General features: G+C 45.1%; 1 protein-coding gene across 1 annotated transcript in view; it reads left to right on the plus strand.

The window, feature by feature from the left end:
- The window catches only part of Pinx1 (PIN2 (TERF1) interacting telomerase inhibitor 1), a 57,334-nt gene extending 42,774 nt beyond the window's left edge, over positions 1 to 14,560 (plus strand). Inside the window, exon 7 of the mRNA XM_028758828.1 lies at positions 13,783 to 14,560. Coding sequence (XP_028614661.1) covers positions 13,783 to 14,307 — 525 coding nt within the window. The 3' untranslated portion in view covers positions 14,308 to 14,560. The remainder of the gene's footprint in view (positions 1 to 13,782) is intronic.
- The last annotated feature ends 10,759 nt before the right edge of the window (positions 14,561 to 25,319 follow it).

The following is a 25,319-nucleotide window of genomic DNA, read 5'->3' on the forward strand; positions in this document are numbered from 1 at the left end:
GGTCTTTAACCTCAAACCTCATGTTCCAAATGTTAAGTTTTAGGTTGAAGGAAGCACATAACTTGCTTCCTCTGAAAGATTTAAGTCCTGTTTTATTAGGAGCCAGAGGACTGGTTGGTCTTCCGTTTGTGGCACTTCTGCTCCTTCCTTTCTGGGCAGACTGAATGTCTGGGGAGTTCACCCTGAGTCAGTCTCTTGGAGCAATAACAGGGCTAAGGTGGCTTGGGCTGCTTTGAGCTGTCACTTTTCGACAGGTTCATCTTTGCCACAGCAGAACATTTTTCCTGTACAAAGTAGCAGCAGTGGCATTCAGCTGTGGTCATCTGTCCTAAGTTGTCCAGACCTTCTGTTGTGCTTCTGATTCTGATAGCATCATGAAATTGAGCCTGGGTTTCACATGCCAGGCTTTGAAGTAGTATGTAAACCTGAACTCCAAACCACTGTCTGGGGTTTCTTGACAGGATCTTAGTTTATAGTCTGGAGTTTCTCCTGCCTCAGCTCTCCAAGTGCCAGTGCCAGCATATGAACTTGAGCTCCACCCACTGCCCCAGTAGTTTTCTCACAACTACCTGAGCTTAGATCACACTGAGTTCAGTGCATTAGATGCCGTGGGATTGCTGCCTACCAGCAGAAAAGCTGAACATCCACTTACTGGGTACTAATGTCAGCAAGCTTTCCACAGGAAAGCTTGACAGGAAGTGCCTGAGTGATGCTGGGAAGCAGTAAGTTAGTTTTCTTTTATGTTCATGCATTGCTGAAACTTATAAATAGAGTGTGTACTTTAGACCTGTGTACGTGTCTTATTCCTAAATTGTTAAAAAGTTTTAGCGTAAAAACTCTGTGCCTGGACGCCTTAGGGTACTTCCTTGTGATCTTTTAAACAATGAATAATATCTACAGTTCAAGAGATTTTATTCATTGAGTTACATCAGTGCTTTAAAGTTTACGTGAGCTCCTCACTCCCACTGTTAGGAGAAGATGTTAAGGGCAGAAGCACAGCCTCCGACAGTTTGGCTCTGTGTGGACTGCAGTGTCTTGGAATAGAACTAATTGTGGTGCATGACACCGTATCGGTATCAGTCCCAGTTATTTCAGACTTCTCTTTAGCAGTCCGTATGTGGATTTAGAACTTCTAGGGTGAGATTTGGGGCACTTCCTTTAAATTAATGAATAAAATCAGCTCTATGTGTTGAAGTTACCAGAGAGCCAAAACCAGATGTACTGTCTGATCATTTGCATTTCAGACCACAGTGATAGACCTTGGCCATGAGCAGCTTGATGCAGTTTTTGTGGTCTTAGTATAATCTCTCTTTACTTCTTCATTCTCCTACTATTGCCGTAATCACTTCCAAGCTAGCTTCCTCCCTCCATCCAGTTCTTTCTCTGACTTGACTCAAATGTTTTTCCTTGTCACACACTAACCCTGTTGATGACAGATTGTGAAATGAGTGAGACATAGTCCCACTTACAATACGAGCAGGAAGTCCAAGGCACACACTGTCGGCTGGAGCAAAAGCCTGGAGCATGTTGTTGAAGGGCTTTAGTGATAGACTTGGTTCACAGAAGCCAAGGATGGAGTCTTCACAGTAGCTGGCCAGCTGGAGGAGGAGAACACCACACCAGAAAGACGTAGATCTTGAGAAAGCAAGGCCTTAAGGAAATGCATCTAGATGTGTCGGTCATGGCTACTGAGGGGCAAGTACTGTGACACTTCTCCTATGTGGTGCTTTGAAACAGCCATCTAAGAAGACAGAATTTTACCTATAAATAGTGTAGCCCTTAAGTAATTATCTTATAAGATAAGGACTCACTGGAGTGATGTCTCAGTTGATAAAGTACTTGTTTTCTAAGTATGAGAACCTGAAGCCAAGTTGGGTGGAAGTAGTAGTACATTACTGTAATCTCAGTGCTGGGGGCAGGGGGACAAGGATCCTTGGGTGTTACTGGCCAACTAGCCTGGCTTTCTTGGCAAGTCCCACACCAGTGAGTAACTCTGTCTCAACAGAAGGAAAGGTGGACAGTTTTCCTCTGGCCTACGAAGTCATGTACACACATACCTGCATACACACACACAAACACATAAAAGTAAGGGACGGAAATCTGTAAGTTTATTAGAATTTTTACACTGTACAGAAGTAAATAACAGTTGTATATAAACATCAGTCTTCAATCTGACTCCATCTCTTTCTGTTCCTCCTTCATGCTTAGAATCAATAGTTCTCATGTGTACTTTTAGAGTGGCCTGAGGCCCAGTTTCTATAGGAAAATGGGATGGATCTTTTGCTTAGCTCCTTGATCGAGCAGCTTTCAGAATGATAATGAGGTTCTCCAGTGTTTCTTGAAGGTAATTGGCAAGTTTTCCATTTCTAGATCATTCGCACATTGGAATACATTTGTTTGTACCAGCACATCTTAGCTACCATCTTCGCTAAGGTAAACGTTCTGTCTTTACCTAGTGAGACCCTCCCAGGTTAGTTCCCAGGTACTTCCTTGTACTGTAAATAGGTTTTGTTGAAGGTACCAGCCTGAGGACCCCCACTGGACTGGCCCTGTGCTACGTGCCCAAGAGCTGGTAGCACAAAACTGTGGGCAGGGATCTACACAAGGAAAGCAATGCTTCATTCCACTCAGAAAGGAAGTTATGAAAACCCATATCTGTTGCTGCACTTTAACAAGCAGATGCAATATCTATGTGTCTAAACAGAGAAAAGGGCAATTTCGTTTGAGCCAAACTATTTTAAGATAAAGGAAAAACTTTCTCTTAGCTCATTACACACCCCTCCCTACCGTGATCCTCATCAGAAGCTATGGGAGCCCAGGCCTCCCCAGCGAACTCAGCTCGGTGCCTGTCATGTTGCTGTCTGCTCTGGAAAGTTGCAGGAAGGGCTGATAAGGGGCTGAGGACAGAAATCTCAGCTCTTATCTCTCCCTCGCACACGGCTCGGTCCTTTTCCTGTCCTCAGACAGGGGACATAAACGGCCATCTCCTGGCAGCCAGAACTTCAAACAGGATTGGGCTGGCCTCACTCTGGGGGAGCCTAGGAGGAGAAAGTGGGTTGCAGCGCCATCTGCAAAGTTGTTCAGCACCACTGAGGAGTGAGCTGCCTTCCTGGTGGGCACATGTAGCTTTTGCACAGCAAAACGTTCTAGACAGGCATACAGAAGCAGAAGCATGAGGAGGGCCTGCCAGGTGCCCGTGCTCTAGGTCAAGGACTGCTTTGTTTGGTTAGGGCTTTGCCAGAACACAGGTTGGGTCTGAAAGGATTAGATTTGAGTTTGGGTTTGTTGACAAGTCAAACTGCTGTTTTTCAGAGTCTTTGTGATAATGAGAAAGTGACACCCAGAAGTCCTGGTTGGGGGAGCAGAAGAGTGAAATACCAGCTCATGTGCCTTCTGTCCTCACCTCCTGCTTGGAAGGTGACCATGACATTCTCTCATAGGATTTTAGCCTGTGGCATCATAAAAATAGGGTGACACAGAACCTTCCTTATTAACTTAGAGCATGGGAAAAGCTGGCAGAGAGGACATGCTCCTGGCATGGCCATCCTGATGGGAGTAGGGCCTAGTTAGGCCATCGCTGTCCTCGCTGCAGTCCAGCCTTGCGTTCCTCCTCACTTACCCATCCTAGTGCATGTCTCAAAAGATAGGTTTGCAACTTCGGACTTGAGTGTTGGGAGTCAAGGGTTGACATGTGTTACTGTCTTTGGAAGAAGTGATTTCTTGAATAGTTTTAATGAACAACTGCCTACAGTTCAGATTTTATAAGCTTCAAGGTTGCATCTACTACATAATATTAAAAGATCTGGTTTTATTCTTGCTTGGAAGCTTGTTAGATACTTGTTGCTGAAGGCTTAGCTGCTGTTTTCCAGCTGTGTTCTGTGGTGCCCTAGGAGCCCCAGGAGCCTTCAAGAAGGGAAGGGAGCTGTGGTCTGCTTAGTCAGAGTCACTGTAGTCAGAATTTTAATTCATTTTTAGTAAATTCTAAATTATTTTTCCCAGACACATTTATTCCTAAGAATATATTTTTAAATGATTCTCTAGACTGACTTCTACAGAATTAAAAAGAGTCTTAAGTAGTGTACAAGAAGTGAGAAGGACCTTGGGCCTTTTTCAATTTTATTATCTTAAATTAGTTTACTTGGGTAGCACTGTGACCAGTTATATCTAGTAAAGGTGTTGAACTGTACAAAAATCTTTGCTCTTGAGGCCCTCCTCTCTAAAGTCTTAAACTTTAATGAGTCCTGGGACCGTAGGCAATGATTTAAAAATATTTACAACAGTCTAATGTCTTTTTAAACTGCTTTGCTTTTTTAGAAAAAAGTACCCAAATTTGAGTTGTCAAGTTTCCTCTGTGACTTTTTTCAGTCTCCTGTAGAGAAATGGAGGAGCCAGAACTCCCTGGAAGCCTCTGCTCATGGAGATGGGAGCCCTACACAGCTGTTAGTGGAAGCTGTGTGTCCTGCTTCTGGGGGAGAACCAGTTGACCTAGAATTATAAACAACAGTCAATTTGGATTATTTTTAGATTTCATTCAAAGATGTTGGTGCCTATGTCACATTGATCACTTCTGCTCTGGAAGAGCCTCGTTTATCTTGTGGCCAGCATGAGATGAGACGCTGCCATGTGAGTCACTGCAGCTTCTAAGCCCGAGGACCTTTCAGGGAGGCCGGAGGCTGCCCTATTCCTTCCTCTCTTTTCCCCAGAGGTAGCATGACTTGTCGTCAGTGATTCTGATGTCATGACTTGAAAAGTTGTTGCCATGGAGAATGGTCCTTCTAAAACATGTTTATGTTGGCTTTTCCTAATGAGAGGTAGCGTAAGCAGCTGACAGGCAAGTGGAAAAGAAGTAAAGACAGGAATGGGCAGCTTTGTTAATATTGGCATTCACGTGAGGAGCCTGCCCTGCAGAAAGTGAGTTGTTATTTGCTTTCATTCCTACTACCTCACAGAGGGTCATTTGTGTATGAATTCCAAGGAAAAACCCAGTGCCTAACTCAAGAAAAACCTCTGCACACTTCCAGCGTGACCCAAAGTTCTCTTTCATGGCAGATTACTGCATTTTCCAGGATTATTGTTCCCTGATCTTTGAAAGCCCATAGTGGTCCAGTCCTGCAAGTTTAGTCTTTGTCATTAGCAAAAGACAGCTAAAGCCTCCAGTTCTGAGCGTTTTCAGCTGTCCCCCATTGCACAAGGTGGATGTGATCCTGAGACCTTGGAAGTACCTGCAGCCTTGGGTGGAAGTAGTCATTCCTACTGCCTAAACTGCAACAGAAAAGGACCAAGAATTTTTTTCTCCATAGTCACAAGTTTGGTAGAAGATTCATTTTGACTATAATCCTTAGCAACCTCACCATATGATTCATCTTCTTCCCCTAAGAACTTCCGCCTTTCACCTAAAGGATGTACTTTACAGTTTTGGCATATTCAGGTTGCCAGCATTGCTATTCTTATGCTTTAGACTTTAAAGTTCAGAGAAGTATTGAGAGAAACAAGGGGGCTAGAGAAGGTAACTCAGTTGCTAGAGTGCTTGTCTAGTGTGAACAATGCCAGGGTTCCATAACCCCCACCACATAAACCAGACATTGTAGTACATACCTGTAATTATGGCACTCAGAGGGTAGAGGCAGGAAGATCAGAAGTTCAAGGCTGCCTTCTGTTTCACAGGGAGTGAGGCCAACCTAGATTCTGTGAGCTCTTACCAAAAAGATAAATAAATAAATAAATAAATAAATAAATAAATAAATGAATGAAAAGAAAGGGAAGAGGAGGAGGGGGAGGATCCCTGAACACAGTACCACAATATCACAACATCTGATTGCATAGGCAAGCCATTAAAATGATGAAAAGTAGAGATAGCATATACAGTGTAGATTCACTGGACAAAGGATGATTCATGATCTAGGCAGATGGACAGGATTTCATTGCACTGATTCAGAATGGCAAGCAATTTACTAGAATTTTCCACTTAGTTTATTATATTCTGCCATTTTAGCTGAATACCTGAGGCAATTTATAAAGAACAATGATTTATCTATTGGAGCTTTAGAGGCTGGGAATTTTGATAGCAAGGTACCAGTATCTGATGAGGGCCTTCCTCCTATGGTCGGGAGGCATCACACAGTAACAACCTATGAGCTTATGTCTTAGTCTTCTTGGAAGAGCCTATGGCCCTTCACTACCTCCAAAGACTCTGTCTTCAAATATTCTTAACCTGTGAGGTTTTTTTTTTTTTGGTTTTTCAAGAAAGGGTTTCTCTGTGTAGCCCTGGCTGTCCTGGAACTCACTCTGTAGACCAGGCTGGCCTCGAACTCAGAAATCCGCCTGCCTCTGCCTCCCAAGTGCTGGGATTAAAGGTATGTGCCACCACTGCCCGGCAACCTGTGAGTTTTAAGGTTTAGTTTCCAACATGTAAACTTTCAGGGAACACATTCAAACCTTAATACAAAAGGAAACCAAGAATAGAGGGGAGGATGTGTGTGTGTGTGTGTGTGTGTGTGTGTGTATGTGTGTGACTGAAAAACATCTGGTATTCCCAAAAGCTGTCAGCACAGTGCTTATAAAAGCAGATTGTATTTTAAAATGTATCCGTTAGGCAGATGTTCACTCAGCACCTATAACAAGTACTTGTGTAACTAAAGAGAAAACATTTCCACAAATATTTTACTGAGGAAATTCTGGCTTTATAGTCATTCGAAAATCATGTAGTTTCACATTGCTATGAAATAGTCTTCATTTGATTCTCTTGCCCAACTTCTTAGAAATGTGAAAATAAATCTACTTAGGAGGTGAACATTAGAATCCACAGCAGTAATTTCTCAGTTCCTGTTTTAGGGATCCCCTTCTTGGAATCTCTGCACAGTGGGCATCTTACATGTGACTGGGTTTTGTACCTCTTTATACACATGCACACACGTCATGGCACAATTTCCTTTTTATTAATGGTAGCCCTGAGTTTTCATTGCTTGACATCAAAACTTATCTTCCGTAAGAGGCTTTCAGGTTATTTTGATTTCCTTATGTACTCCCTCATGTTGAGAGTGATTGAGTTCCCTAAGCAAATTCCTTAGGCTGGCTACTACTGAGGCTGTATGTGTTTAGCCTAATTCTAAATGTATGTGATGGATCACACACACACACACACACACACACACACACACACCATAGGATCTTATGCTTGAACAAGCTTTGTGAGTACAAAACTAATTCTTTGTAAGTCATTCACTCTTTCAATTACATTGAAACCACAAAGGGGATGGATAAAACCACAGAGGTGCCCCAGAAGCTTGGTGCCTACTTCTAGCTAAGGCTTTGGACTGCTGCCTCTCAGACCCCTTGGCCTCAGGCCAGGAGCTGTGAGAGAACTTCATTTGCTGTCCAAAGAGCTGTCCTCCTTGTGGCTTTCTTGGACTTTAGAGTCTCTTGCTGTACAGCCCATCAAGTATAGTTAAGTCCAGGTAGGCCATTAATGTGTCCAGCTAATCCCATAGGAGGTGTGACAGTTCCCATACTGCTGTACATTGTCTCAGTTGACATTTCCCCTGGAGTGGAAATATGAGAGAGAAAAGTAAGAGTGAAAAGTAGAAAAAGAGAGAAAAGTAGGAGTGGTAATATGAGAGAAATACTCAGATCATTTAACTGAGGTCAGTATATCACTAAGGGTCATCATAACTGGTACACTGCACCAGACAGAATTTGTGTTCCTTGCAAGCGGTGCTTATCATAGGGCAGGGTTTTGACTGAAAGGATGGCTGTGTCTGGATGGATGACAGGGCTCTGCAAGTCCTGGTCCCTTTGGCTTCCTGCCTTTTCACACCCCTTGCTGGTACCAGCCTGCCCAACAGGTGGGTGGTTGGTGGCAGGAGCTCTTCACCACCTCTCTGTAGTACATTTTTATCTGATGCTTTTGTTGAGCACTGTCCATGCCTTTCTCATTAGAGAGTATGCAGAATACAAGTAGAATAAAAATAGCCCTTGCCATCAAGAAATTTAGAATTTCCTTAAGAAGATGTTTGCAAAGCAAGTAAGTAATCAAAAACAAAAAATAAAAGCAGCTAGTTGCTGGTGTGGGTAGTAAACAAGGGCACAGTCTTGCAAGGTCAGCCTGAGGCTCGCACAGGATCTTCAGAGAAGTTACTATAGTTATTTTGTTTCATTGCTTGGATAATACCAGAAAAAATGGGCAGCTTAAGGGAAGATTTGTTCTCTACCGGATACAGTCCATGCAGCATGGAAGATGCGTGGTAGAACAGGAAGTGGCTGGTCACACTGCTCCCACAGTCAGGAAGCAGAATGATGAATGTTTGTGCTTGGTTCATTTTCTTTTTATTAAGGAGGCCCCAGTGCAAAGAATGGTACTATCCACATTTAAAGTGGATCTTCGAACCTCAGTTAACCTAATCTAGATAATCCTTCAGAGGTACTTATGGACATTTGTGCTGATTCTAGGTCCCACCACTGAAGTGATATACATAGCTGTGAGGGGTCTAGAAGAAAGTTCTAAGTTCTGTAGGGCAGAGAGCATATCTAGGCTCTGGAGCAGGTAACTGAGTCAGTATTCTGCCCCTTCTGTTGGAAGGTATGACGCCTATGTGACATGCAGTGGGTCTCGGCCTTGTCTTTATCCTGACCAGTCACACAGAGTCACTTCATACCTGCTTATCTCTGTCTGAAATGAACAGATATGGTTTCTGCCGCCTTGCTGTGATCCACTACAACCTCATTTGGGTTTGTCAAAACTGTTGTGTTGAAGAGTCAGGAAAACGTACAGAGTGTTCTGATTTTATAGGCTGCTTCCTCACCAAACTTCATTAACTTTCCACAGACTAATCTGGCACAGGTTGGTAATAGACAGACTGTTGTGGAAGCAAGAGTTGGTCCATCATGGGCAATAGCAATTAAGTGAAAACCTCTTACCCTTGAGTGTTTGTTACCCTTGAGCTCTGGGAGTCTATGTCTTCTTCTGAGCAAAGCTCACTGGAGATTCCTGTTGTACCTGACCTCTGTGTCTTAACGTGCAAGTCCAAAAGCTGACCGCCTCTTGTCACTAAGGCAAACGGTGATGTGTGAAAAGGGCTGGTGAGCTGAAAGGTTCGCCTCTGACACATCCTCGCACAGTAGTGTCTGATGTTTACCCAGGGCATCACCTCCCTAAGTCCCTTCTCAACTGCTTGCTTTCCCTGCCCCTTACAAGCTGTTTTGAGAGTACTAAGAGGAAACCTCTCTGCGGCATTTTCCTGGCAAGCCATCTCAGCGTGCATGTATAAGTGGTGCGTGTGCAGAGTTCTCTATAGCCTAGTAGAGCTTCTACTTCAGAGGCTCCTGAGCTGCCAGGCCTCCAGACAGGGTGCCTGTCTAGGAATGACAGAACAAACTGGTGTACATACTTTTCAGCTCTAGGATGCAGACAGTGGCAACAGACAGCTCCCAACGTAGATCCTATTAGGGTTATCTCTTTCCTTTGCATGACTGTCCTTTCTTTGATTAATGTCATTGAGGTCCTCACACTGTGCACCCTCCAAGTGTTTGAATTTGCCCATTGCTGATGAGGAAACCAAGTCAAAGAGTACAAGCATGCTAACATGGAGTAGGCAACCCCACAGATGCTCAAGAGAGGATTAGACTCTAGAAGGCAGAAGGCTTGTGAGTTGAAGGCTAGCCAAGGCTACATAGCAAGTTTGAAGCCAGCCTGAGCAAGACCCAGTGTAAAAGGGAAAGAAAACATAAAGAGCTTCTATAAAGGAAATTTACATGTTAATTTGTCAAATTACAGACCTCTTAAGCCTGGCTTCAGGATGTTTTTAAAAATTATTATATTTGTGAAGTATAAGCTTGATAATCAGGTTTTCCTGACCTTAAAGATGAGTGTATGTTTGTTTGTTTGTGTTTCTACAGTAAGCTGCTGCCTCAGCTAATCTGTCCTCAGAACTGAGCTTGAAGCCTTGTCTGTAGGTTACATAACAGTAGATATGCTTTAGTGTCAGAATCTCCTGAAGAGAAAAGCTAACACAGCACGAGTCTTATGCAGGTTAGAAGTCAGGGTGCCATGGTGGAGAACAAAGGCTCTGCACCCCATAGCATGGCATCAGGTCCTACTCCTTCCATGCCTGTAGATAAGGTGCCTGTGCCCCAAGTCTTTCTTGGGCCCCTGTAATGGACAGAGTTTGTTCTTGTCATGCTGTAAGCCACTCATGGAGCCATACTAAGTACCTGGCACACTGTTGGTAGCTGCCTTCTGCAGTCAGCTGCGTATGGGCACTTTGGCATAATTTCCTCTAGTATGTCTCAGTATAACTGTCTCATAGAATTTTTTTGCCCTTAAATTCTCAACTCAATAAAGTGAGGAGCAGCCCCCCCCCCCCAGTGGTCTGCTCTGATCCACACAGTACAGAAGTGAAACCCTTGTTATCCTTGGGGGAAACCTCTCATTAGGGTTTTTAAACACACACTGTACTCAGCACCTCTAACTAAAGTGAGAAAATCAGAGACTCTGAATACCCAGGTTAACCAGGAACCTGCTTCATGTGCTATTTCAAAAACAAGAGCTACTTCAGAAATACATAGAAAACATCAGGCTTCTGCTCTGGTCTCTGCAAGCATTTCTTCCTAATAGTAATGAAACAGAAGATGAGACAATGCAGAAACAGTGTTAATGCTGTTGCCATCCCCTCACCCCTGAGCCCTTTCTTTAGAAAATTGCCATAATAGTTATGTATGACATGTGCCTGTGCCAGAAGCTCAACCACAGCCACATAAGGGAGACCTGTGGCAATGCAGAAGGCTGGGGATACCTACACTCTCTCACCCTTTCCCTCCCTGAGCCCAGGAGAAAGCCTACACATCTCCCTGCATTTGTCTTTACTGTTGGTAAAACTCAGGATGTTAGAGTGGGAGCATGGGAACCTTGCATTGCAACTCAGAGTGCTGACCACACTTTTAGAAGCCACACTTTGCCACCACAACCTGCCCTTCTTGGACAAATGTTCAGGGATACAAAGGATTGTACAGAGTCCCAAGCCATTGTTCCTCAAAGGGAACCTCAGAAGTAACCATGGGAATCTAGGCTCCCACCCTCTTGCCTGTTCATAAAAGACAAAGCCTTGAGATTATTTTCCACTGAGTTTAAAATAGATTTGTGAGTGCCTTCATAGTACCATTCCCTCCAGGGCCTGTGGTGGCTCTTGCAGCCCTCTGAGGACAGTACATAATGAAGAGTACATCCCAGAGGTGGTGGATCCGTTTGTTTTGCTCTATGGATGCACTAAGCTGACCTTCCTGTTGCCCTGGCTTGATCTGGTGGTCAGAGTAAGTTTGCTATGAATTTCCTGGTTTTGATCTGGCCCCTTAGCACTCTGCACAGAGCAGCTGTCAGCGCACAGAGGGACCAGGGAACTCATCTTTACCTTCCTATTGGATTGGTAGCTGGGACCCCAACAGGCCTTTTTAAGAGAGAGATGTCCTGAACCCTTGAACTTAACTGAAATGTTTGGCAAAAGTATTAATCATTCCTCTCATTCTGGTATTTTATATAAAGCCCAAAGGTGTCAGGTTATTTTACTAGTTTCTAAAGCACCACTATGAACCTAAGACATTGTCAACATGTACAGAGTAGAAAAGTCACATTTTCATCATTTTATGATGGTTTTTCTTTGAGGCTGTATCACGCATTTAATGGAAATGTTTCTAAATGATTTAAAAAAAATAACTGTTTGCTTTGAAATTAGACCAGATTTGAAAATACCCATTTTCTTATAAAGGTATATATGTTTTTGTTTTACAGAGCTAGGGTTATACTCTATAGTGAAACTGGTTTCCAGTTGTCAGTGTGTAGGATGGGAGTCCTGAGATCACTCCCTAGGGAATCAGATTGCCAGCTATTACAAATGAAAGCCTTTCTAAAAGTTAGATTTCCAGTGATGAGGGAAGGGGACTTTCCTGCTGGACTGCTCTCCCCACGGGGGCTTTATCCACTCTCTAGGTTGAGGAGGGTGAGTGCTGGTACTCAGCACTTTTCTCATCCCCTACTGAGCTGAATGGTGAGCCTGAGTCCTCAGCACCTCCCCACCATAGGAATTGCTTAGACCCATGCTTCCTGGGGATTAGGAGATGAGTAACTGACTCAGAAATGGTCTATGTTTCCTAATAACTAAGGATGATTAATACCAGCAGCCAGTTCCTGCTATTAACCTATTGAAAACAGGAATTCTGAAGATAGTCAGTGAAAGAACAAGGAGCCAGGGTGATACGACCTGAATACAAGGCCCAGCCTCAAACCTGGCACACAGCCATCAGTGAGACCTCTGTTACATCAGTGGGCCACATTCCCAGTGCCCGTGTCTGTGCATGGCTATGGGTGTGTGCCCTTACATGGGAGGCAAGATCTTTCTTGTCCATCAGTCTGGCATTGGCAAGTACTGAGAGCCTTAAGACGGTGTTTCATTCTGTCATGCAGAATTCCAGTCCTCATTCAACATTTGAGAAACAAAAGTGGCCTGGTTTTCGAGTCCTAAGGGTGCTAATTTCTATTTCTTTCAAAATAACCTGATGAGATACCAGCAACGACTGATAGAGGAATGTGTGTGTGTGTGTGTGTGTGTGTGTGTGTGTGTACACACACAATCTCTGGTTTCCTTCAGTATTAATCTGTTGTAGTAGTTTTCTACCTGTGGGTCACAATTCCTTTGGGTAGTTCAATGACGTTTTCACAGGGGTTGCCTAAGACCATCAGAAAATATAGATATTTATGTTTTAATTCATAACTGGAAAATTTGCAATTATGAATAGCAATGAAAATAATTTTATAGTTGGGAGTCATCATAACATGAGGAACTGTGTTAAAGGTCGAAGCATTAGGAAAGTTGAGAACCACTGGCCTCTAAGGCGACTAGAAGGTCAGTGTTGTGTGTCTTCCTCAGTAGCTCTCCAGTCATTTTTTGAAGCAGGATCTCTCGTTAAACTTGGAGCTCACTGACTGAGTGATCAGCCTGTTTTGACTCCCCCATCTGGAATTACAGGTGCACTCAATTGGATTGTGCCTGGCTCTTTAAGTTTGTCCTAAGGACTGAACTAAGGTCTTCATGCTTGTGTAGCAACTGAGTTGATTTCCTAGCCACCCTTGAGAGTATTTAAACTTCTCCCCCATTTATCTCATTAGTTCTGAATTTTATTTGTTAAGTCTCAAAATTGATCACATGGTTCTGTTTTTGAGCCACGAGCTGGAAAATGTACAGCCAGTGTCGATTTGGTATGTACTGGCGTTGATGCCCTTAGATAGAACTCTGAGCTGCAGTGGCTACTCAGAGCCCAGTTATCATTCAGTAGAATGTTGATTCTGCTAGAATTTCAAACAGAGAAGTAATTTTAGTTCAACTGAAGTTGTTGAGGGCTATGTGTCAAGAAGTCTAATATGTGCTGCTTTGTAACAGAGCTGTACCAGCAGAGCATGCCCAGCCACGTGTGCTCAAACGAAAATGTCCGAGTTTCTAGATCAGCACAGAAGGACCTGCAGAATCACCGAGCTCTAGAACATGCATGTTCCTGGTGTCTGCAAAAGACTCTGGGATTAATCCTCATTCACACTGTTGTTCTAGGGGAAGGGTTCTTCCAAGTCTGTGAAGCCACTTGCCAGATGAGGTCTGTCTGACCTTCTCCCCACACGGTTCTCTGTGTCATCCCTTGTTCTAGGTTCTGCAATTCAAGCCCATCATGCGTGGGTTCAGGTGGCTCCTCCTGGCTGCTTCGTGGGATGAATGAGTGTTACTAATCGCTTTTCACTCTTGTCCCCAGGATGGTTGCAGCAACTCCACTGCGGATGAGGTGGACACCTCCCTGACCACGACCACGACCACAACTAGTGCCTTCACCATCCAGGAATATTTTGCCAAGAGGATGGCTCAGTTAAAGAGCAAGCCACAGGCCTCGGCTCCAGACTCTGACCTTTCAGAGACTCCTGTTGAATGGAAAAAGGGAAAGAAAAAAAACAAAGAGGCAGCAGGAATAGATATAGAGAACTCTCCCCAACACAAGGCTAAGAGGCATAAAAAGAAAAAGCATGTGGAAGCAGAGAGGGGCTCTGTGGTCAAGAAAAGATACCAAGCCGAGCTGCAGCCTGGAGGCTCCAGTGGGGACGAGTGTTCCGATGCCTCTGTCGAAGCTGCAGAAGAGTATATACAAACACCAGACAGCCAGGATGATGTCCCAAAGCCCAAGAAGAAGAAAGCAAAGAAAAAGCTGCAAAGGCCAGAAGGACTAGCAGTAGGCACCACACTAGACAAAGCACCAGTGAAAAAGAAGAAGAAAGATTCCAGATAACTTGTCGCTAGCTAGGGCCTCCAACCACTCAACTGTCAGCATGCTGCAGGGTAAGATGCTCCGGCCTGAGGTCAGAGCACAGTGAAGCCCAGGCAGCTCAGTGTCGTTTAACATGCCTACAGGTTGCTGGCTCTACTCACCAAGTCACCATATCTCCCAAGTCACCTTCCTAGGAGAACTGATTTGAATGTTCCAGATCATGGCTTTCAATGAATAAAATAACTTTTAATAAACAAATAGATTCTTTTTTAAATGCTGAGCCTTTCACAAGAGTATTTATTCATATCCATACAAATACAGGAGAGTGTGTGTGTGTGTGTGTGTGTGTGTGTGTGTGTGTGCGTGTGTGTGTGTGCGCGCTCTCTGGTTTCCTTCAGTAACTGCTGCTTCCTTCTGAAGGACTTAGTGTAATTAAGGGATTAAGAGGCAGTGGCTTGGATGCAGATGGTTCCTTTTGTTCTGCAGCCAGCCATACATTTCTGCCAAGCGGGAATTACATGACTGCGTTCCCCAGTGAGTGTTTTGCTGTGCTGTGCTTCAGTGTTGGTGGGTGGCTGTTTCTTCTGCTGACTACTGGCCACCAGGGATCCCAGGCCTCCCTTGATGACAGCATCAACTGGGGACACTGAGTCCCTAGCTCTCATAGGTCACCAGAGGTTCCTGAGTGTAGAGTCAGACATATTTCTGTCTCATATTCCTTGACTGAATCTCCTGGAGTGGGCTTGGGCTTTTTTGTGTATAATGGTCATTAAGTCTACAGAAAGTTGGGTGGATGAAGAAGCTAAGGTACGAAACTGATGTCCTCTTAAAGGCAGGCTCTGCATTAGGATTGCCCGAAGGAAGCTCTTGCAAGTATAGATATTTATGGGTATCCAAGATACCACCAAGCTGTGCTCAAGCCAGGTGCTGCTGCCTCATGTCCACACTCCTCCCATTGCCATATATCCGCATGCCTTCTAAGTGCCTCTGGGAGCCAGCCAGCCCTGCTGTGTGGTAACACAGCCTGATCCCTCAGCCTGTGTCCTCTCTGCCACTTTCCCTCTTCCCCTCTGCCTTCCTTCATTTCTTCTTTCTAGCTCTCCCTGTATTTCCAGTTCCTGGTTTTCCTCCTTGTCTCTCAGACCCTGCCTCCCATCCTTCTGGGGCAGTCGTGTGTTATTGGCCATATTTTTCACAGAACTGTTTAGGTAGTAATGAGGACCACGCAGGTAGGCCTACACCCACACTGTGACATTTTCCCTTTGATTTTAATTCCTAGGGTCACATGTCGCATGGGAAACTTGGTTCAGAAAGTCTTGATCTAAAAAAAAAAAATCCATGGAGTAGATCAAGCCTGTAAGAACACTGAACAGTTTCCATGGCTTCAAAACACAGCCAGCCCACTAGTACCTCAGAGAGGATCCTGATAGACTCGGAGCCTGAAATCATCTCTCTAGTTTCAACTGGTTCTCTGGATATTAGAATCCCAAGCCAATAAAGCCGCAAAGGTTTTTAAAGTCACTTTTCTTCATGACTTCTTTGTTTGCCCCATCTTGTTGGTGAAATGGATGACCCAGACAGGAGAGCAGCTGTATAGAATCTAAAGGGCACCTTATCTTACCAGTGCACATAGGCTACCTTCTCTTGCCTTTTGTCATATTGAGTTTAAAGATTTGTTTACTGATTTATTTATGTTTATGTGTATGGGTGTTTTGCCTGCATGTGTGTATGTACACTATGTGTGTGTCTGGTGCCTAAGGAAGTCAGAAGAGGGCATCATATCCCCTGGAACTGGAATTATGGATGGTTATGGGCTGCCATGTAGATGCTGGGAACCCAAAGGGGGTTCTCACCAAGAGTATTAAGTGTTCCTAACAGCTGAGCAGTCCAGCCCCAGTTATACTGAATTTAGTTCCCTCGATTAGTAAGATGTGCAATGCAAGGGCTGGAGCTCAGGGATAGAGCTTGCTTGGCTCCATCCCTGGTGTAGGAAAGGGAAGTGGGGAGGGGAGGGGAAACTAGACTTGTCTGCATGATCAGGCACTTGGTGAGATCCATCTAGACTAACTGGGGAGATGAATCCCCAGCAGCCACATGCAAGCGGCTTCAAGTCACCCTCTATAGAAAGATATAGAGTATGATTGTAGTTTTAATAGGCTTCTGGGTGCGCTTTGTGTATTTTGTAGTGCTGAAAATTGAGCAAGTTGCTATGCCTAGTAACTACCACTCAATGGTCTTAAATAGGTAGCTTCGGAAAAAGCATGTGCTTAATTAACTAAGAGTGGTGTACGGCCATTTGCCTTGAAAGAGACAGAACACTTTCTCCAGAAGCCTCTATTTTTATGTTTTCCTACTAGTCTCCCTCTGAGACTGTTCCATGGGTCAGAGGGGAAGTTGGAATAATAAGATAAGCACACAGGGAACTGCGTGTGATAGTCTGGATACTTATAAAATCATTAGCACACAAGTCTCGCCTTTGCCTGAGTTACTACACTAGATAAAAATGCAGCAATCCTGCATCCTTCATTGCTTTCCTCAGTGGCCTCATTAGAGGAAAAGTTCCCAGAAAAAGAACAGTCCTCTGACAAGCTGCCCCCGTGTTGTCTTGCAGCAACCTTTTCTATAGATTTTAATAGACAATTATCATTAAGCACAGTCTTATGTGCTGGGCCCTATTCCAAGCACTTTAAATAAATCAACGTGTTAAATTGTCATTCGGCCCTGTGAGGTAACCTCATTCCTCTCCCCTTTATAGAAGAACCTTTTGTGATGGCTGGAGATTTATGCTGCCTTAAAGCCCCATGATGACCCAGCGCCCTCTCCACACCATCCTGGGCCCCCTTGACTCTCAATTCCAGCTTAACCTGCCTTGTAGGCCCTTGGGTTGCATCGTTCCATAATTTGGTTACTTATCTGCACATGGGAAGCAGCTGGCAAACTCCACAGCTAACTCACATTGGTTTTACCTATACACAAGAACATGCCCTTGGATGAATTGGAAATCCCCAAAGGGGCCTCCTTTCCACCTTGGCCCTGCCGTTGTTGGGAACTTGACTAACTCAGCCTCTTACAACCTGTGTTGAGGACTGGTTAAAAGAATCTTCTACTTTGCAGTAAATATTGATGCTTTTGGAAGATAAAACCCAAACTAGCATTTGTTTTCTTACACAGGCCATGCCTCTGTTTCTCTCTTCACCTGTCCCCTGAGTGGCAGGAGCAGGCCGAGACCTGTTGGCTCAGAAGAATCAGCACCAGAGAAGTTTCCTTGCAATCTCTCCCAGTGATCTCAGTTCTTGGATCAGCAAGCAGCGGCTGTATTTAGATTTGAGTAAGAACTTCCTCCCCACCCGCCACCCTGTTTATCTCTCTCAGCTTCTGCAGCCGCTGCAGTTTAGAGCCTGTTGTGCTGGCATGGAGTGGAAGAGGTCAGATCGGGTGCCCGGTGTGTGCTTTTATGGTGTACCATTATTCATGAGCAAATTAGTACCATGTCCTAATAAAGGAGGTGACTAACCTTGCATACAAGCAGTCTATTTAGGAAATACTGAATGTATTAAAATGACTCGCACAAGCCCTTCTGGATCCAGCAAAAGGAGAAAAAAGGCAGACAGAGGCATTGTGTAAAGCAGGGAACAGAGAAAGTGGGCCACTCCAGACAGAGTTCATGTAGAGGTGATACTTGCAGTTAGGGACTAGCTAGTGAATGGATTGAAAGCCTGAGTCAAATTTTTATGTGAAGGTAACAATAACCATGTAAGAAGACTGCAGTGAGTTCTTTAACTGAGGGAAGGACTTTGTAACTAATTGCATCTGGAATTTTCTGCACTGGATTTCCTTGGGAAAGTGAACATAGATGACAAAAAGCAGTTATTGTAAATAACGTGCCTTTTTTTTTTTTTTATCCTTCGAGACAGGGTTTCTCTGCGTAGCCCTGGCTGTCCTGGAACTCACTCTGTAGATCAGGCTGGCCTCAAACTCAGAAATTCTCCTGCCTCTGCCTCCCAAGTGCTGGAATTAAAGGCATGTGCCACCGCTGTCCAGCATAAAAACATGTCTTGATCACCAACTTTAGGCTTAGGCTACTGACGGTAGAAGAGCTAACCCAATGAAAATCTACCCACATTCCCAGTATGTCCTTGAGAGCACACCAGTAGATCCTGAGATAATCCCATTGCACAAGCCCAGGCTCAAGCTCCCTCCCCTCGATCCAAGCAGTGTTTCATCCTGAGAACATCCTTGTCCGTGCTCCAGTTAGGCCGGAAGCTTTCAGAAAGTCTTTGCCAGCCCATTATTAAACCTGAACCTAGAATGGATTTTACTAAAATCCCCCTCTCAACAGCATATCTAGCTGATTAACTGATGATCGTTCTCTAAGTGTTCCTTCACACATTTGGCAATAGGCATGGGTTTTGCCCACCCTGGAGTCCATGTGAATGCGAGTTACGCTATCCCACAGTGGCTCTACAATACATAGTAGGTCTGCTGAGAAGACAAGGATGGAAGGAGCCAAGGAGAAAGCCTACTCCACCCAGTGCCAGAGATAACCCTTTAGCTTAGAAGGGACCAAGTCAACCATTGAGTGCTCTGTTAAAATGTCCAACTCAGCTTGAAAATGTGAAGGAGTTAGGTGGTGATTAGTCTGGGGGCTCATGGCTGAAGAGTATGACAAATGTGTCTCCTCCAGACATCCTATAATGTCCTCCCCAGTCTCTTCTCCACTCCTTGGCTCTTCCCACCCTCCACCTGGCAGGGCAGGGCTCCACACACCCTAAATATTTTGGGGGTGTTCTGTGCTGTTCTTCCCTCTCCCTCTGTAGAGATGCTCCTGACCTATGTTTCTGTTTCATCCTGGACAGTTCCTAGGTCTGTCTGAGCAAGCTTTTAACCTACCTCTCCAGGGGGCTTTTTCCAGCACCCTCAAATCCTAGGTGCTACCAGGGAGCTCTAGCTCATCTTCCCTGGCTGCCCTCTGGACCTGCTGTTGTCATGGGAACTACTTGCACCCACAGACAGCAACTCTGGTGTGAATTTTTCAGCTGCTCTCCCCTGTCCTCCACCAGTATGCATGAAGCAGGCTTGTCCTCCTGCAGCTCACAGCTTAGCACTCCCACTAGATGGCTCTCCCTATGGGCACTACCCTGGATGCATCTGGCCTTCCTTTCGATTTTTATCTCTGGACATTCTTCCCTGTGCCATGGGGCTCCTTAGCTCTGGCTGCCTGCTACAGACTATCCTTTTAGTCCAAAGAGCTTGACTTCTCTACCCACAAGGCCCCACAATTTCTGCAGCCCTTTCTGTTCCACACTCCAAAGGCAGTGTCCTAGCTTGCCCCAATCTTTACACTTCCACTCCCATCAAAATGCATTTGTATTTAAGTTTGTGTGTTGCTTTCACCATTCCGCTCTGAAGGTGCTCACCTGTATCCTTGGACCACCCAAGATGATGCCTTAAACATCATGAGTATAGGAGGGCTCTTTAAGATTTACACTTAATTCAAAACATATATCTTGCATATGTATGAGTAAGATGCATTTTAGTGACTCATTTGTCTTTCTCCACCGTGTGGATCCTGAAGATGAAACTCAGGTCATCAAGCTTGGCGGCAAGCACCCTTACCTGCTAAGGTATCCTGACAACCCAAATATTATACATTTTTGGCTTGTGTTTGCAATGTTTGGGATTGAACCCAAGACTTTGTGTATTCTAGGCAAGTTCTTCACTACTGAGATATACTCTCCAGCCCAGGATTCTTCATAAGTAGCAAACAGACCACAACAAAACAAGAACCTGTGTAGTGAGGACCAACAAAACACCACAGGAATAAAGTGTCACCCCTAGCTACTCCCTCCTGAAGGTCCCCTGAAATTCCCCGCATGACATATGTCCTCCCTGGGCATATATACTTGAACCCTGGATGAGGTCAGACAATGTGTGGATGAAGCAGGCCTGGAGCTCACAGCTTAGCACTGCTACTGGACCGCTCTGCCGATGGACACTACCCACAAGCATCTGGCCTTCCTTTCCACTCTCAAATCTCTGGGACATGCTCCCCTGTGCCATGGCTCCTTAGTTCTGACTGCAGTCACTGCATGGAGGCCCAGAGAGACCACTGTGGGAGGCTATGAAAGTGAAGCCTGAGTTTTGGAGGAGACCCCAAGATGCTGGAGATGCCAGAGCTGTGAGACCTACCAAAGAAAGATGTATGCAAGAAGTGGGACCAGCCCCAAATAAATGGATGTCACATGCAGCAAATCTGGGGGTTCAAAGCCATTTAAACCCTTTGGAATTAAAGTCACAGACAACAGGCAGGGTGCTGCAAGATTTGGTGTCCTCCCTGATGGACTCCTGTCTGGTTTTAGTTCACTGTTTCCTCTCTATGTTTTTCCTCTTCCCCTCTGTGATAAGAAAGTGTAGTCTGTGCCATTGTATGTTGGAAATATGTGATTTGTTTTTCTTTTACACAGGCTCATAGCTAAGAGATTGCTCTGAGTCTCAAAAGAGGCTCTGGACTTTTAAACAGTGTTGAGACTGCAAAAGACTATGGGGATCTTTGAAGACGGCCATGAGCCTACGAGGGCCAGGGAATTGACTATGGTGCTTTGAATGAGACGTGTTCTCCATAGATTCATGTGTACAGTTGGTAGTGCTGCTTGGGGAAATTACGAACCCTTTAGGACACGGAGCCTTGCTGGAGGAGGCGTGTTACTGGGGGTGGACACTGAGAGTTTATAGCTTCACCCCACCTTCAGTTTGCCCTCTCTGCTTCCTGTTTGCAGTTCAGATGTAACCTTTCAGCTTCTTATTCCTGATGCTGTGCCTCTCCTACCATGATGAACTTTTATCCCTCTGCAGTCATAAGCCAAAACAAATGCTTTCATATGTAAGTTGCCTTTGGACATGGTGTTTTATTACAGCAATAGAGACTTACATACACAGTATATACGAGTCCCACCTCTCCCAGAGGATCTTCCTTGTGACTCACCTGACCACTAGACCCTCATATGACTCTTCAGAAAGCCTTTTCTTCCAAGTCTCGTCCCTTCATGGGGTGGCAGAGGGATTAAAGGTAAGAGGGACCTAGCAAAATACCCAACAGCTGGTACTGGAAGCTGGTACTCTCTGCCTCCAACTGGTCAAAGGGGAAAATGCAAAGCCAGTGCTTACTGTGACATGGTCACAGTACACGTTGTCCAAAGCAAGACTGAGTAAGCTCCTAAGAGGATCCCACATCCATTGTGGACTCTGGGAGACATCCACTTACTGTAGCCACCACCTCTCCCTGAAGTGGGAAGTGGGTACTGGGAGCAATGGGATAAGAGGGGAGGGGGGGCTAGGGACACATGGGAAATTCCTACCTACCTTCTTGTTAAACGTTCTATGAACCTAGGCGTACTCTGAGAAAACCATATTTAGAAGTAGAAGCTCCTCATGGGAGCCCAGTCACAGGCAAGGTGGCAACCATCCCCTCAGTACACATGGCCTGGAACAGGAGTTCTGATGCTAGGTCATTATCAGGGCTCTCAAGCTCTGATGATGATCATGCAGGCCTGACAAGCTCAGGATGAGACACTGAAAGGCGTGGTCAGGTCATCCTGAAGCCAGCTGAGTCCCAGGAAGGCTTAGGGCTGGCCACTGGAGGTGGTAACCTGTGAGCAGGCCCTGGGGCAGGGCTGGGAAGGGCTTACATTGACTCAGACTTCTCAGGTGACAGGCTTTGGGATCCTTACCTTGCCAGGGACTCCAAGGCAGCCCCAAGTCGAGCAAGTTGTTGCAATGTAGCTGGGAGGGATTGCAAAACTCCCCGTGCTGAGGCAAGGCACTGCCCATCTGAGGCGAACAAATGATGCTAAGTGAGCTGGAAGAGGGAGAGACACAGCTGGGCATCTTCCAAATCAGGATCCGTCCACAGCTCCAGCCCTGAAATGAGAACTGCTCACTCCACACCCAGCCGATGAGTACAGGGGCCACCAGTACTTGAAGTATTCCTTTGAGATACTTTCTCTGAACTAGGGTTCCTACCTTCTCAAGGCTGAAAGCTACAAGCTTCAGTGAGCCTCCTGTCTCCAAGCTACAAGTGTTTTCAGGGCTCCAAACTCTGGTCTCCGTGTTTGCAGGGTTAGCACTCTTAACCACTAGGTCGCCTCTTCAGCTCTTCACCTGATGTTTTGAGACAGGGTCTCTTACTACACCTGGGACTAACCAGTTCATCTGGACTGGCCCGTCCTGTCTCCACCTCCCCAGCAGTGGATTACAGATGTGCTGCCACTTGTTCTGGGGATCCAAACCCAGGGCCTCATGCGTGCTATGGAGCCATCCCCTCCCCAGTACCCACTCCACACATACCCACGCCACCCACCACCACCTCAGCCCCTTGCTCTTATTTTTCACCACTGAATTTAGTCCTGTTTTGGTCAAATGTTTCCATACCAACACATTTCCGTTCTCAAGGAAGGGAAGAGGTGCAGAATACTGTGGGAAGATACCAGCACAGTGCTCACTTAACCATTCCACTAGCCTGCAGGCTACAGCATTTCCAGAGATAGTGAACATGCTGACAGAGACCTGGCCCCAGCCCTCAGATGCTCATGGTTCAGTTAACTGGGCCACAAAAGTTGAGCCTTCATGATTTCATGTGTTCAGAGTCAAGAGGAAACTGTCAACCTTTAAAGATTTTGCAAGCAAAGGAGTGTTCGTGTGCACCCTGGGCAGTAAAACCAGTGTGGGTGAATAGGTAGGAGTAGGCCATCCGTGCCAGCATGCTTTGTGCTCTTCTGATGGAAGGTCAGAAATGGAGACCTTGAAGTCCCTCACTGGAACCAGACTTTGCTGTTAACTTCCTTCATGGGTCCTGGATTTTAGAGATAGAAGAAACCTGTGAAAATTCACCAGAGATGTACAAGTCAGGGCAGCAATTCGATAATTTGTTGCAAGACTACTACAGACTGAAGAGGGACCCCAAATGGCTTCCTATGATCTCTTCTATACTGGGACCTTCTGGCTTCTCTCTCTCCCTGCCATCCCTCTTTCCTCTCCATCACCTATTCTGTTTCTCTCTCTCTCTCTCTCTCTCTCTCTCTCTCTCTCTCTCTCTCTCTCTCTCTCTCTCTCCCTCCCTCCCTCCCTCCCTCCCCCCCCCTCTCTCTCTCTCTCTCTCTCTCTCTCTCTCTCTGTATGTTTGCACATACCCATCTGTGCACATATAGGTAGGCCAGAGAAGGAAGTTGGGTACCACTATTGTGCCATGCCTTATTCCCTTGAGACAGAGTCTCTCAACTAACAGAGCTTCCTATTTCTGCTAGACTGAGTGGCCAGAGAACTTCCCAGAATCCACCTGTCTTCACCCCATCCTCCCAGTGCTGTGGTTACAAGCATGTGCCACCATGCCCAGATTTTTTTTTATAGGTGCCAGAGGTTTGAACTCAGATTCTCACACTTGCATGATAAACAATCATACCCTCTAAGCCAGCTCCTCTGCCCTCACGATGGTTACAGTTCTATCAAGGGTACTTTGATCAAGGGTACTTTGAGTTTCTCAACGACTTCAGTTCTGCCTACTGTACCCAAGTTATAGCAGCCATCTCATCATCACCTTTTCAGACTTGATGCTTTGTAAGTACATTCTCATTTATTCTCATGGCACCCAGAGGTGGTTGTGAACACTCTGTGGAGAGCAGGACATTGTTTGATTGACAGTTTCTCAAGATCATTCGACTAGCAAACCCTTAAGCCAAGACAGGAGCCCATGTGTACATGGTTCCAAAGTTGTTACCTTCTAGTCTCTAGAGCCTCCCAGTTGTTGTCTAAGTCGTGAAATGTAGGAAAGGGGGCTGGAGAGAAAGTGCTTCTGTGGTTAAGAGAGTTTGCTCCCCTTGCAGAGGACCCAGGTTCTCTCAGCACCCCAGTACCCACATGACAGCTAACAATCAATTGTTACTCCAGTTCTAGGGAGGCCAACCCTCTCTTCTTCCCTACAAGGTACTGCACACACATGGTACACCTGCATAATGCCAGCAAGCACTCATACACACATAAGCTTTTAGAAAACATCACTATAGATTTCTCTGCAGCCTCACTTCTTAACTTTGTATGGAATTTGAAAGGCAACTTTATTAAGAGAAATATACATCTACCTTAAAAAATAAGAATATACAGAGATGTACGCTAATTCAAATAGATACATCTACTTTAATGAATAGACAATCTATGCAGACCTAATGAATACATGCATTGATGAACGTACCCTATGTATGTGAGGTAATTAAAACAGCTATGTCTCATTAATGAATATAGAACATGTAGAGATGTGAGTTATGACACACAGGGATGAAGGCTGTAAAGGCATGGAGTTTTATGTGTGTGGTTGATGTTGGAACAGTCTACGGTAGATTATTTTAACTTTTCTACATTAGATTTAATCCCCACCTGGGCATAAAGAAAATAGAAGATCCACAAAAGGACGAGAAAGTAGCCCGCACAGACCCCTATACAAAGTCAGCTGAGCAGAAAGGGGAGTGCTCTCCCTCGGAGCCGAGAGCCAGCCCTCTTTTCACATTGTGATTTGAGTCAGGGTCTCACTAAACTGCACAGCTGAGATTATAGGTGTGCGCCACTAGGCTTGGCTCAGATTTCTTTGGATTAATACCAACATGGCATACTTTCCTTTAACCATCTACTTTTTTAAGATGAATGCTTGTGTCATATTTTAATGGATATAAAAGAAAAACTGGAGCAAAATACTGAAATGATGTGATTCCCTGGGAAAGTAAAAACACGGGGACTCATAGTGCATGCTCTCCCGCTGCAGGCTGTCCTCACTGTCAGTCAAGGCCCGGCTTTTGAAGTTTCTGTTGAAAAGTCAGCTGTTGCTGGAGTGGGGACAGGAGGGTACCTTCCCACATGATTTAGCATCTCTCTCTTGGAGTTTCTGTCTCTCGATACAGTTTCTCTGTTCTGTATGTTTAGTGTTTTCGTGATGATAGGATGGGGGGGTTTCTTTCCCTATTTGGTGTTCTGTATATATCTTGTACACAATG

This window comes from Grammomys surdaster, unplaced genomic scaffold (assembly GCF_004785775.1).
Source record: "Grammomys surdaster isolate TR1022 unplaced genomic scaffold, NIH_TR_1.0 126219, whole genome shotgun sequence".
Classification (NCBI taxonomy): Eukaryota; Metazoa; Chordata; class Mammalia; order Rodentia; family Muridae; genus Grammomys; species Grammomys surdaster.